The sequence below is a fragment of the Macrobrachium nipponense genome, chromosome 2, assembly GCF_015104395.2.
Source record: "Macrobrachium nipponense isolate FS-2020 chromosome 2, ASM1510439v2, whole genome shotgun sequence".
NCBI lineage: Eukaryota > Metazoa > Arthropoda > Malacostraca > Decapoda > Palaemonidae > Macrobrachium > Macrobrachium nipponense.
This window is the reverse complement of record NC_087201.1, coordinates 79,812,526-79,827,540: the sequence shown is the minus strand read 5'-3', so window position 1 is coordinate 79,827,540 and position 15,015 is coordinate 79,812,526. Positions and strand designations below refer to the sequence as shown.

The following is a 15,015-nucleotide window of genomic DNA, read 5'->3' as shown; positions in this document are numbered from 1 at the left end:
TAATTTTAAGTGATAACCCGTGTTTTAGGGCTTATACTTCCCTTAGGGTAAGACTGTAATTTTAGTTGATTATTATACTATTAACTTACAAGTGTTTAAACTTTACCTTCTTAATTTATCTGTACTGTTCCTCAAGCTTGGTGTTTGGCATTCTCTGGTACTATTTCACAGGCCGACACAGGTCAAGCCCAGAAAAGGGATTTTGACGAAGGAAAAAATCTATTTCTGGGCAACGACCTGTGTCGCCCTGTGAAACCCCACCCTGTAGTTAGATTATCCTCACCCAGCTTACCCCAAGCTTGGAGGCTATCTTCAGGAATGACGTCTCAGGCGTCGGAGGCGCTCACGGTAGTAGTAGACCGGGAGCTGTAGCACGGCTCCTCCGTAGTTCGGGGTTTTGTCGAAGGAAGAAGCTAAATGGCAAGGGACCTCTGGTAGTGATTCCACTCGCTCCTTACTATACCGACACTTCTATAAGAAGTGAGCGAGCCATTTATCTTGGCATTATATTGTTTCTTTTTTTCTCTAGGATGAATAGCAATATTTATTCTTCAGAAATAAGTATCAAAGGAACCATTTCACAGGGCGACACAGGTCGTTGCCCAGAAATAGATTTTTCCTTCGTCAAAATCCCTTTTCTAAGCAGCGTTCTCTCCTTTCCTGCGAAGGATACGCTAGAAAATCCCGAGAATCCATCTGAATCCCCAGATAGACAATACTTTGCTGGGGAGTCAGCATGGATTTCTCGCGATTGACTAAAAGTCCCAGGGACTTTGTCAAATTTAGAGTAAATAAAAGGTCCTCCAGACATTTTTCTCCGATTGGCTCTTATTAGCCAATCGTCCAGATATAATGAGATACCCGATCCCTTCCAGATAGCCAATAAGCTACATTCTTCATGATGTCCGTGAGACTTGAGGGGCAGTCCCGAAAGTCCGAAAACACATCGCTCGGAACTGGAATACTTTCCTTGGAACATGAATCTTAAGATATCTTGCTTGCCGGATGAATTGGCAACATGGGAAATACGCATCTTGAAGGTCCAGGGACACCATCCAGTCCCCACCTGACGAAGAGCAGACAGAACAGAGGGAAGACGTTCTCCATCGAAAATTTCTTCTTCAAAACAAAGAAAATTTCAGGGCACTGACCCTCTAGAACAGTCTCTCCCCCCATCCCCCCGTGCTTTTGGTACCCAGGAACAGCCGATTGTAAAATCCTGGAGACTGGAGATCTTGAACCAGTTCTACCGCTTCTTTGGAAATCATCTGTTCCACTGCCTGCAAAATAGCAGCTTTCAGACCGGATCCGAGTATCTTGCAGTCAAACTCCCTTGGAGTTGTCGTCAAGGGAGGATTTTCCCTGAAGGGGATCAAGTATCCTTTTTTCAGGATCGAGAGGGGACCAAGAGTCCGCTCCCTTCTGCGCCCAGACTTTTGCAAAGTGGAGTAGTCTGGCGCCTACTTTTGTCTGGAGGACTCCCTGTTCATCTAGACTTCCCGAAGGACCTTCTAGAATGGTCTACTCCTTCTATCTGGTCTGCGACCTCTAAGAGGGGTCCTAGAGGAGGAGGCACCAACCTCGAAAGGGCTGTACAAAAGAGGGTCTCTCTCTTTTCTCGATAGGCACGGCCGGCCTAAACTTCTGGCTGAGTGAGTGAGGAGATCCTGAGTTTGCCTTCTCCGTAAGAGATTTTTGCAACCTCCTTACAGGTCTCCTGTGGGAACAGATGATGGGGGAGGGACAAAGGTGCAAAAAGAAGAGATGTTCTTTGTAAGGGTGATACGGCTCTTGCTAGAAAAGAGCTTTAAGACCGATCTCTTCTTAAGACTCCTGTTCCGAAAGTGAGGCAATTTCTACGGAACCGTCCATAACCGCTCTGTCCAAGCAAGCCAGGACGCTTGAGTTCCTCCATGGAGACAAGTCAGTGTCCTGAGCTCTCTTAGCTAACGCTCCCAAAACCCAGTCCATGAAGTTAAAAAACTTCTAGGGTCTTAAAGAGGCCCTTTAGAAGGTGGTCTAGCTCACACATGCCCCATGTTGCTTTAGCAGAAAGCAAAGACTTCCTCCTGGAAGAGTCCACTAGAGAGGCGAAAATCTGCGTCTGCGGATGAAGGGAGGCCTAACCCCATTGGTTCCTTGGTCTCGTACCACCTTCCCGGTTTACCTGTTTTAACTTGGAAGGAGGGCAGGAAAAAACTGTGTTTTTGCCCGCTTCCCTTCTTGAGGTTAACCACTCTGAAAAGGTCTTTAAGGCCTTTTTCATACAAAGAGCAGGGCGCATCTTGACGAAGGAAGACGACTTGTGAGCTTTTGTGCTCGACATTAATGATCCTGGTGAAGGAGGTATCAGCAGGATGAAGGGAGTCTCCGAACTCCTTGAGAAGCAAAAGAGAGAGCCTCTTGTAGTCAGAAACTGCTACATCTACGGGCTCCTCCTCTTCCCGATACTTGTTCCAACGGATCCGCTGAAGGAGACCGTTTTGGGGAGTGATCTGGCTCTTCCCGGGAGAAGTACTCCTTTCCCGAGAAGGGGAGCGCTGAACGCTCGAACTTCTATACGAAGAATGAGGCTCCTGTCGGTCCGAAACAATCTTGCGCCTACTAGACTCTTGTTGTCTAGGCACTTGAGGTTCGCCAGACTCGCGGCGCTTGATAGGCTCCTGACGCCCTGATTCAGGGCGCTTGAATGGATCCCTGCGCCCTGACTTCTGACGCATAACAGGCTCCTGGCGCCCTAACTCTTGACGCCTAACGTACTCCTGGCGTCCTGACTCCTGGCGCCCTAACTCTTGCTCCTGACTCCTGGCGTCCGCCACTCCTGGACGCCCTGTCCTCGGGCGTCCCTGACTCATGGCATCCTGATTCCTGCCTTCTAGCAGACTCCTGACGTCCTGAATCCTGTGGCTTGAGAGGCTCTTGACACCCTTTCTTGCGTCTCACTGCCTCTTTGCGCCTGCCTGGCTCCTGGTCCTGTAGTCCCAAAGGATCCTGATACCTAAATTGGTTTAGTTTCTCTTCAGGTTCCTTGAACCTAAACCGATCGAGACTTCTGCTCGATTCACGGCGTCTCGCAGGAGAGAGGCTACGTTCTTCCTGTCTACCAGGATTCAAAGCCTTGCCCACCAGAGGGTGCTTTGGAGAAGAAAGCCTATAGGGCGAAAGGACTCTCCTGTCCGGAGAACAACTCCTGTCCCACGAGTCTCTCGACGAAGGCGATAATCGCCCTGGAGATTGTGGGGGTTCTCTCCTATACGAAGAGGGGCGCTTAGAGGAACTCTTAACAGGGAGCGAAACAATCTTTCCTCCTTGTTGAACCTCCTTAGCAAAGGAGCCTACTAACTAAAGAGGCTAACTGCTCTTGCAGATTTATCAGAAACTTCTTCGTAGGATCCTGAAGAGAGGGCTCCTCTTGTCTCGTCTTCTTAGGTACCGAGGGCCAATCCTCGGGAAAACGCTCTGGGCTGGAATCAGCCGCGTCTCCTTTTGGCGCCTTCCAGGCTCTCTTCAAAGGGCGCGATAGAGAGGCCGAACTCCATCCTCGTTTAGGAGAGGAAGAGTCTGAGGCCAAAAACACTCCCTTAGGATGCCTTTTCTGCGGCTATCCAAGGCAGCCTGGGACTTTACAACAGGATCTGCCAAAGGGACGCCTGACCATTGGGGATGTTCTGCATCCTCCCTGCGGCTTTCGACATTCCTCCTCCCCTGGTCCTGGGAGTTTGGAAGAGGTCTAGGCCTAGGAGCAATGAGGAACCACTGCACTGGGGACGCTGCACAAATCACTATCACCACTCTTACCTTCATTTAAAGCTCGTAACTGAGCTTGCAGTTTCTTGATGGAAGCTTTAACATTTTCCCTCTCTGAAGAAGAATCTTTGGATTCAGCACAGGGAGAAGCAGCTGAGGCTAAGGGAAAATCGTTAGTAGGAGAGTTAACAACTTCTTGTTCTAGAGAACAAGATCTACTAGATGACCTAGCTGAAGCCTTCCTTACTCTATCTCTCTCAAGCTTCCTAACATATGAAGATAACTCCTTCCATTCAAGCTCTGTTAGGTTTTTGCACTCAATACAGGTGTTATTAAAAGAACATTCATTCTCTCTGCATTTAGCGCAAACACTATGAGGATCTACCACCGATTTCGGTAGCCTAACCTTGCAACCTTCCCTACTACAAACTCTAAACATAGGTGAAGCCTTAGCGTCAGACATCGTGAAAGAGTAGCCAATACCAAAGTCGAAAAACAGTCCACAATAAGCGTATGCCAAGCCAGAGAAAAAACAGAATACGTCACCAAAAAACCAATCCAAATTCTCGGCAAACGAGTTGAAATCCAAGATGGAGGAACGAACAATAGGTGTTGTCCGTTCAACCGACAGAGAAATTATGGCTTAGAAAACGGGAATGGTTTCAGACCCCGCCACCCAGCGGCGGGAATGGTGGATCACCTGACCTACCTGTCGCGTGTGCCGCGAGTTTTGAAATTCTGTCGGGACGACCGAGTCTATAGCTAAGTATATACCTGCTGGGTAAGTTTTCATGTACAAAAACTGAGGAAAGCATGCTCCTGTATCCCTTGATGGTGGAGACTACTAACCCGCATTTTTCCCTCAGGAAGATAAGGAAATCTGCTATCTGAGTCACAGAGGTACTGGAGGAGGAAACTTATGAGTCCTGCAACCAACGTCGGAAAACATCCCACTTCGACTGGTAGACTCTAGATGTGGAAGGTCTACGTGCATTGGCAATAGCCCTTGCAGACTTTGCCGAAAAGCCCTTAGCTCTGATGAGACTCTTGATAGTCTGAATCCAGTCAGACTGAGAGCGGGGAGGTTTTTGTGAAACCTGTCGAAGTGGGGCTGTTTGAGCAGATCGACTCTTAGTGTAGGGATCTTGAACATCCACCAGCCATTCCAGTACCTCTGTGAACCAGTCATGGGCGGGCCAGAACGGAGCTATCAAAGTCATCCTTGCTCCCTCTGAAGCTGCGAACTTCCTTAACGTTTCCCCTAGAATCTTGAAAGGTGGGAACGCGTAAAGATCAGGTTTTTCCAATCCATCAGGAATGCATCTATTGCCACTGCTCTTGGGTCCGCAATAGGGGAGCAGTATAGATCTATCCTCGCATTCCTGGAGATCGAGATGGGGCCTGCCCCACGTCCTCCACAGCTCCTGGCATACGTCCGCGTGCAGAGTCCACTCTGAGGGAAGGACTTGATTCCTTCTGCTTAGCAGATCCGCTCTGACATTTCTTTCCCCTCCCGTACGAACCTGGTGAGAAGACTTATCTTCCTTTCCTCTGACCACAGGGGAGAGCGATCTCGCTGTCTCGTACAGGGAGAACGAGTGAGTCCCCCACTGTTTCCGAATGTAAGCCAATGCTGTGGTGTTGTCCGAGTTGATCTGAACTGATTTTCCCTTTACGAAGGGTTCGAAGGTCTTGAGAGCTAACCAAATCGCTGTTAGCTCTTTCTTGTTGATGTGCCAGGACACCTGATCCCCCATCCAGGTGCCTGACACTTCTCTCGACCCGAGAGAGTAGCTCCCCAACCTATGTCCGAAGCGTCTGCTGTATAAACACTAGGCTGGGGTTCCGAACCTGCAGGGAAAGGCCTTCCTTGAACAGTAGAGGGTCTAGCACCAACGTAGATCCTCCTTTACTCTTGCGAAATCTTGAACGCAAAAAGTCCAGACCTTGAGATCTTCGATTCCAGTTCCTCGTCAGGAAGAACTGTAGGGGTCTGAGGTGCAACCTTCCTAGAGAAATGAATTGCTCCAGCGAGGAGAGTGTCCCCAACAGACTCATCCACTCCCTCGCTGTGCATACATCTTTCTCTAGAAAGATTGCTACCTTCTCCGAACCTCGGGTTATCCTCTCGTCCGGAGACGAGAGGCTCTCCTGGTTCAGAACCGGAGTCGAGAAGCACTTATCGCGGCAAGCCCACCGCGTCAGTCTGGTTCCTACTCGGGCTCGAGAAACGACTTGAGCCGTGGAGCGGCGATCCTCTCCCCAGGTCGTTGTGCTGACGAATCAGTGCAATAACCTGGGCAAAGTTGCTCTGAATCTCGAAGTTACAGCGTCTTGAGGAGTAGGACCGTCCAGTCCCTCCAACAAGAGCAGCTCCTAAGACCCTCCTCCTTCAGAAGAAGGACCAGCAACAGATCCCTGACGGTTGCCTCCAATCACATGCGCGTACGTCCTGGCTGGTCCTAAGACCATACCTGGGCACTGTTGCGCCAGTCGGTGATGGGATGGGATCGTGAGCGGCAACAATCTCTCACGATCACTCCTCCTATTACCCTCGCTCTTTTCCGGTCCGTTGTTCCAAGGAAGTTTGAAGGTATCGGAGAGACAGACCTGACGCTACCCCCTCCCCCACCCCACCCCCTGATGGTCTGCCTCCAATCACTTGCGCGTACGTCCTGGCTGGTCCTAAGACCATACGTGGCACGTGCGGCGTCGTGACGGGATCATGAGCGGCGCACCTCTCACGATCACTCCTAGCTGCTGCTGGTCACCCTATCCGCGCAGTCCCTGTGGGAGCGGCGGTCAGGTGACTTGCAGAGCTCGTTTTCGCGGTGAGACCGGTGAGCGTCCTCAAGGCGCGTCAAACCGCTGGTACCAGCCAAGGCTGGTTACCGATGGTCGGGGGAGGGGGGGACCTATTCCCAGCCTCAGCCCAGTGGCTGGTCAGAGACCGTCACTTCTACCAGGGTTACCAGCTGGTCGCTGCGAGAGCGGCCGCTGGCCTGGCGAGAGTCACATTGAGCGGCTCTCACCAGCTTCTGCTCCGTGCCGCGGTCCTGGCGCCGAGCGAACTCTGGCGCCAAAATTTTGGCTATACGCTCTCAGGGGGAGATCGTATACTCGGAACTTCTCGCGAACGAGAGACCGGAGCCGGAACCTGGCGTAGCGGCAGCGCCACAAACACAGGCGAGGAAGTACCGGTGGTAGTCGGTACGCCTCTGGTCCCATATTCTTTCTTCCTTGTGGAAGAGGGAGACGGACCCTGTTCCCGAAAGAGCGGAGGACCGGCAGAAGACCCCCCCGTCCCACGGCGTGGAACAACGAGCCCTTAGAAGTTCCCGGAAGGAGTCTCTTAGGGGGGAAACCTGGGTTACCAGTTGGTCGCTGCGAGAGCGGCCGCTGGCCTGGCGAGAGTCACCTGAGCGGCTCTCACCAGCCTTCTGCTCCGTGCCGCGGTCTTGGCGCCGAGCGAACTCTGGCGCCGAAACTTTGGCTGCACGGTCTCCCGAGGAGCCGACGTACACTCGGGATCTCCCGGGATACGCGAACGAGAGACCGAGCCGGAACCTGGCGTAGCGGCATTGCCGCTAGCACCAGGCGAGGAAGTACCAGTGCTAACCGATACTCCTCTGGTCCCCGTCTATCTCTTCCTTACGGAAGGGGAGACGGGCCCCACTCCCGAAGGAGCGAGGAGGACCAGCAGAAGCAACCCCCCGTCACACCGGAGTGAGACGGGCCCTTCGAAGGTCTCGAAGGAGCCTTCTTAGGGGGGTGGGGAGGCAGCCTTCTTCTTCTTCGGCTTGGAAGCCTTAGAAGTCGAAGGGGGAGAGGCGGCAGCAGACGACGAAGAAGACGATGAAGATGACGACGACACCTTCCTCTTCTTCGTCAGCTCTCTCAGGACGGACGCCAGGTCTTCCATCCACGGAGGAGCCGGGCCAATTGCCGAAGCAACACGCCCCGACTGAACCTGTCCAGAAAGACCTGAGTCCGGGGCAGCACTTCCATGACGCGACACGACGTGGGCAGGGGCAGGCACGGCAGGAGCGGCAAGAACATCAACAGCAGGACCAGCAACAGCAGGACCAGCACCAGCAGGACCAGCAACAGCAGGAGCGTCACGCACAGCACGCCTCACAGGAGCGGCGCGAGCGGCTGGCCAGCAACAACATCAGCGGCAGGTACGGCAGGTCCAGCCATCGCCTCGTAGTCATCGGCAGCCAGCGGGAACCTGGGTACTGGCGGCCGGTCTAGGGGCGAGCTGCTGGAATAGCGGAAGTCTGGGGCAGGCAACAAGAAAACACAGGCGGCGGCGGCATACCCCCCCTCGGTACAGCGTCGACCGGCCCTAGTAGCGGCAGACGGCGTCACCGACACAGCATGAGGAGTGTAGACCAGCGGGGAGAAGCAGCATAAAGCGGCCGTGGAGGTTGTAGTGTAGACCGTGCCAAGGTCACCGCCCCAGACCTCGCTAGACGCTGCAGCAGATCGTGGATGTTAGGCACGCCCTGCAGCCGCAGTGGTCCATACCTGTCCAAGGTCGTCTCCCACGGATGTAGCACCTGTGGTAGCACAGACAGATTAGTAAGAGGGGTTCCCTCACGCCCGGGGGGGAGACATGCCCCACCCCGAACGCAAGGAAGACCCCAAATACAAAATACAATGAGGAAGCTGAGCGGGGGTCAGGAAAGAAGACAAAGAATCGGATACCAAGGGAGTCGCGGGAGAGCTTTCCGACGACTTCCCGGCAGACCTTCGCTTCCTCTACCCCCGCACAGCAGTGAAAAGTAATATGAAAATGAAACAGAATATTGCACTTGCGATTCACTTCATAACTTAAAGGGAGAAAGATCAATTCCCGGGTAAGAGCGGAAACTTGATCCATAATAATATGATGCTATCATAAAAAATATATGAAAATGAAACAGAATACTGCACTTGCGATTTCACTTTCCCGGGTAAGAGCGGAAATTGATCCAAAATTAAATTTGATGCAATTAATAAATGAAAATGAAAAGAATACTGCATTGCGCATCCACTTTCATGCATTCTATCCATAAAAATAAGAGGCTCGTGCCGAGCGCAATCATGTTCTCGGCAACGAACGCACAGGGCAAAATATAATGAAAAGAGTACTTACATCTTTCAATTACACACTTTCGCCCAAAATACATGACTCGGGGCGAGCGCACCCGCCCTCGGCACCGAGACATAATTCAAGGGTATCAATTTCATGAAAAGAGCGGAAATCGCCGCATCTACGGCGATAGCTCCATGTTGGCTCATAATTAAGTAATGAAAATGAAAACAGTGTACTTACAGTTTCATTTTCAAGTCAAACAAACCATTAGTAAAAAACACAATATAAACAAAGCATATGACGATGAAGCGGGCAGAGAGCGATGACGAACACGTCCTTCACACCCGCGGCCGAAAGCAAAAAGTGATTCTTCACCTCGCGGCGCGCGCACGATCGGACAAGCAGTTAACTACTGTTCTCCCCTTGTTCGAAGCTTACGACCGTCCCAGCTGCTGCTAGTTACCTTCCTATTGTAAAAGGACCGAGGGTTTGTATTACGTATCGGAACAATATAAATTTTCATAATAAAATTTATTATTTGGATACTTACCTACTGTTAAAGTTGGCTATATCTCTGCACCGATTAGGCGAGTCAGCATTCAAACAAAAAATCGAATGGCTGCCCAGATGACCGTCTAGTTTACCTGTTCTCAACCAGGTGTGTTTTGAATGTTTTAGCTCTTGTCAGAATTCTCCTTGACAGCCTACTAAGTTGTGGAAAGGCTGGGTGGGTCTACTTTAACAGTAGGTAAGTTTCCAAATAATAATTATTATTATGAAAATTTATATTATTTGAGATGAATCTTACCTACTGTTGAAGTTAGCTGATTCCCACATTAAGAAGAGGATGGTGGGTAGTGCAGCAGCACAGTGGACAGGAACGACGTGGGCAGGAGCAGAAACAGCAGGAGCGGCGAGAGCAGCTGGGCCAGCAGCAAGAACAGCGGTAGTGGCAGGTACGGCAGGCAAGTTAGGTAACCCAGGAGGCTTAGCTTCAGCCATCGACATCCTGGGTACCAGTGGCAGGTCCAGGGGAGCTTTGGGGCAGCGGAAGTCTGGGGTCGGCAGCACAAAGAACCCTCAGTACGGCAGCGATCGGCCCTTGAACGGCATCTGTCGGCGTCACCGTCATCACATGCGGGGTATCACAAGGTGAGGAGGGGCGGCGTACCCTGGGGTAGTGTTGTGGTGGTCACCGATCCATGGGTAACCGCCCCCGCCCCCGCCAGACACTGAAACAACCCCTGCACACTAGGCACTCCCTGCAGACCCAAGGACGCCCACATCTGTCCCAGGTTACTCGTTCTGCGGAAGCAACAAAAAAGTGATTAGTGGAGGGGTACCCTGGCGCGCGGGGGGGTGCTAGCCCCACCCCGAACGAACGGGAGACCCCAAAAACAATTGTACGTCGGGGCACCGAGAGCCCTCCTCCACGCCCAACAGTTCGGGCGAGGAGAAGGACCCGGATACTCCTCCCCCCCCGAAGGGGAAGGTGCCATTCGTGGGAGCTGAGCGGGGGGGGGGGGGGGGGGGGGGGGGGGGGGCAGGAAAAAAGACGAAGAATCGGTTACCAAGGGAGTCGCGGGAGAGCTTTCCGACGACTTCTTGGCAGGCCTTCGCTTTCCCCGCCCCCGCACAGCATCCACTGCACCTACACCAATAACGTTACGGCGCGAGAGCAAACGTGCCCTCTGCACCGAGCGCAATAATAAAGATTAATTCCCGGTATGAGCGGGAACCAATCCATAATGAATATTGATGCAATGAAATAATATATAATCCATAATGAATATTGATGCAATGAAATAATATATAAAGTGAAACAGAATACTGCACTTGTGATTCACTTTCACACAATATAAAAGGGGAAGGATCAATTCCCGGGTAAGAGCAGAAAACTTGATCCATAATCAAATAATATATGAAAATGAAAAAGAATACTGCTCTTGCGTTCACTTTCATACAAATTAAAGGGCTCGTGCCGCGAGCATTCTCGCCCTCGGCCCCGAGCGCACAGGGCAAAATATAAATGAAAAAGAGTACTGTACTTAAAAGTTTCATTTCACTTTCACAATTTCACCCAGAAATAAATGACTCGGCACGAGCGCGCTCCCGCCCTCGGCACCGAGAACATATTCATGAGGATCAACTTCAGAAAAAGAGCGGAAACCGCCGCATCTACGGCAATAGCTCCATTTCTAGACCCATAATTTATTTAATTAATGAAAACAGAGTACTTACAATTTCATTTTCAAACCAAACAAACCAGTAGTGGAAAACACAATATAAACAAAGCATACGACGATGAAGCAGGCAGAGATCGATGACGAACACGTCCTCCACACACGCGGCCGAAAACAAAAGTGATTCTTCACCTCTCAGGCGCGCAGGCGAGCGCACTGTCGGACAAGCAGTTAACTACCGTTCTCCCCTTGTTCGAAGCTTACGACCGTTCCAGCTGCCGTTAGCTACCTACTTCCTATTGTTAAAGGACCGAGTGTTTGTATAACGTATCGGAACAAATAAAAGGCTCAGGCCGAGAGCATTCGTGTCCTTGGCACCGAGCGCAAAGGGCAAGAAAATAAATGAAAAATGAAACAGAGCACTGCACTTACGATTTTCACTTTCACACTTTCACCCCCAAAAAAATACAGGGCTCGGTGCGAGAGCACTCTCGCCCTTGACACCGAGCACAAAGGAATGGGGATTGATATCAGGAAAACTTCTAAATTTCCCACATTTACGCCCCTCCACCCCAGGGCACAGTCGCCGGGTAATGGAAGGGCATGGAGATTCCTTCGATCCTTGGTCCATTATTTACTTGAATTAATGATAAGTGTATATGAAAAAATGAAAAAGAGTACTTACAGTTCACTTTTACACACACACAAATAGGCTACCTAGGTACTACCTAGGTAGTACCTACCTAGCCAATCGACTTGACTTTGTCAATTTTAGGTAATCAGAGTAACTCACCTGTTTTAGACGCATAAATTGTCTTAAAGACTCATGCACTTACTATCAAAATGCCGGATTTAGTACCTATGTCCCAATAAAAAAAATGTCATTGATGTTACGATAATTCTTGATAACACGAGTGATTCAAAACAAACAACAGCTGACGATATTCACGTGGATTGTGTCAGGTGTTCGATAACCTGCCTTTTGCATGCCGTTTTTATTCTCTCTCTCATTGCGATATGCTTTAATTTCGACCGTAATGTTGAAAAATACAGGTAAGTTATAGGACAGATATAGAAAAAATATAACTGTAAAATAAAATGCCCTTAAAAACTCTTTGTGTGTGTGTGTATTTATTTTGAAGAAGGTTAGCAAATCTGCAGGAAGGGAATCGAACATCAACTCATCCAGCTGATTGATTTCACAGAGCCCGTGCCTGCACAAGGCTGGCTAAATCTAATTGATAAGGTTTTTTTCTGTCTTTTTATTATTTTTTTATCCGTCATGATTGCAAACATACTGGACTCCGGGTGACTACTTTATCCCACAATTCGATCCTTTTTGCTATATTTCGCTTTCTGTCATAAAATTTTTGTTCCATTATCTTCCATGAAGGTTTTGTGAGATTGTGGTTTCATTTTAGTCTGTGAGAGTAATTTATTTTATGAGACTGTCATTTTGTGAAATAAACATTTTCTTGTGTAACGGATTTTAAGTGCATCATATATCTTTGTTAGTGAACGGGAATGTTGTATTAGTTTTGTACCATATGTGTATATTTTACTCACAAATGAATTTCAATAATTAAACACTTTTACTTCTTCCATTTATAAGACGCAATCCTATCCAACTAGAATTGGTGTTCATTCTTCTGTGCTGTCTCGTTAGAATGCATTTAGTGACATTTGTTACAACTTAAAAATCACTTAGATTCGAGTCTGTGTGATACTATTAAAAATCCACAGATGTAAACCATAGAGCAGGTTAACCAGTATTTTTTTAATCGTCAGGGACACATTCTCCGAAAAGAGACAAGTGGTAATCCTTGATTTGAGTTTAAAGTGGATTATATCATAATTCTGTTATTTGATTATTTCTATGTAACATTCAAGTAAAATAGTCAGCAAATACAATATTATTGATGCTTTAGCACACGCCTAAGCACTCGTTTGGGCCATATATTACTAGTGGCACTCACTAACAAAAGTCAGTTTATCTTACTGCCAATAGAAGCTGTTTTGGTAATCTTCCACCTCCGTAGTAATGTTAAGCCCATCAACTGGATTCATGTGTATTTTCCCAAACGATTCCCCATGGGAACTGAAACGAGGATATCATTATCAATATAAAAAAAAAAAAGTTAAACTAAGTTTTGAAAGGGCCTGTAACTAAGAGATTGGTGGGAAAATGAGGCTGAGAACAAAGGAAAGGCGGGCGTTTTAGACCAGTGTAATTGTCAAAAGTGGGGGACCACCCACATAGTCAGTTTAGATGAGAATGTGGCCTAACAACAGCAAGATGTGCAACAGATTTATTGAAAGTTGTCATGAGCGGTCTATGTATCCCTTGTGGGGCAATATAGTTCGCAAATAACTTTAGGTAAAGGGATAGAGACACTTGAAATATACAGCATGTTTGACAGGAAGGGAAAGTGTCAAAATAATAAAATCAGATTAGTCTACTATATATTTGTTAAAACCGCCAGTTTTTGCATCACTACCAGAAAATTATCCAGATAATTTGTTATTCGGTTTCAGATTTCAGACGAAATTGCTACACAATGTTCGTTCACTGTATAAGTTCACGTAATTAATGTGCGATAAAAAATGATGCATTTATAATTCTTAAAAAGGGTTACAAAACTGTTTCCCTTGCTTCGTTTTTTTCATAATTTCCGTTGGTATATCAAACACTAAAAGTTTGATTGAATATCGATCATTCACTCATCTCTGACATTTTTTTTTCCAAGATATGATTTCAGAGAATGGTGTGTGTGTGTGTGTGTGTGTGTGTGTGTAGATTTATATCAGTTAGTGCATATAAGTTAAGTAATCATATATCCCATTTTCAAATATATGATTGCCTATAGAATCACTACTACATACAAGGAATGAGATAATATTATGGTTTACTATAAAATAAGATTTTTCGTTTTCTATTGAGAGATTACAGTTACATTAAAAGAAAAAAGATCTGTTGAATGGCTAATTAAAGTGAAATGTCTTTGATATATTTCTTGCACGGGACCATAAAATAGTTCACCAGAATTGCTTATAAACCCCCAGGCACCCCCACAATTTGCACCATCGCCCCCCACAAGTACGGCAACCTCCTGCAGGAATTCTCCGAAGTTTTCAAACCGGAACTTCATCAGGTAGCTGGGACGCTGCCCAAACACGGAATATTCCACCACATCACCACCACAGGGCCCCCGACGCACGCAAAGTTCCAACGACTCCCTCCGGGCCGCCTTCAGGATGCAAAAAGGGCGTTCTCGGAAATGGAACGAATGGGTATCTTTCGGAAAGCATCAAGCCCTTGGGCTTCGCCCCTCCACATGGTATGGAAACCTGACGGCACCTGGAGGCCCTGCGGAGACTACAGGAGACTCAACCTCGCTACGATCCACGATCACTTCCCCTTGCCAAACATGCTGGACTTGACTGGGGCCCTCCACGGAGCAAAAATCTTCACAAAAATGGACCTTTTAAAATCTTATTTTCAGGTTCCGGTGCATCCCGAGGACGTTCCCAAGACCGCCATCATCACGCCCTTTGGCTCCTAAGTCTTCTGTTACCACCTTCGACCTGATAAACACAGGGGCCACCTTCCAGTGCCTGATGGACAGCAACCTGGTGGACCTGCCCTTCTGCATCTGCTACGTCGACGATATTTTGATCTTTTCCAGGTCCCCGGAGGAGCACCTATGTCCGAGCGGTTCTGAAACGCCTTCAGGAAAACGGGCTGGTCGTCTGAGTCGACAAGTGCACCTTCGGCACCGAGAGGGTGGACTTCCTCGGACACGAGATCTCTGCAGTAGGCGTGCGCCCCATGGCCTCGAAGGTGGACGCGGTGCAGAAGTTTCCGACCCCAACTACGGTCAAGGCCCTGCAAGAATTCATCAGAATGGTGAATTACTACCGCCGGTTCATCCCCGACGTCGCCCGCTCCATGTCCCCTCTAACACAGGTCCTGAAGGGCAAACCAAAGAACCTGACGTGGGAAGC

At 48.8% G+C, this 15,015-nt stretch overlaps 1 protein-coding gene across 8 annotated transcripts in view; it reads right to left on the bottom strand.

Moving 5' to 3' along the window:
- Positions 1-13,106, bottom strand: part of LOC135220698 (arylsulfatase B-like) — a 160,173-nt gene extending 147,067 nt beyond the window's left edge. For 2 of the 8 annotated variants that reach the window (XM_064258099.1, XM_064258100.1), the window contains exon 1: positions 13,010-13,103. In XM_064258099.1, coding sequence (XP_064114169.1) covers positions 13,010-13,064 — 55 coding nt within the window. In that variant the 5' untranslated portion in view covers positions 13,065-13,103. The other 6 variants (XM_064258101.1, XM_064258104.1, XM_064258102.1 and 3 more) reach the window with 6 other exon arrangements.
- Between the last annotated feature and the right edge of the window lie 1,909 nt (positions 13,107-15,015).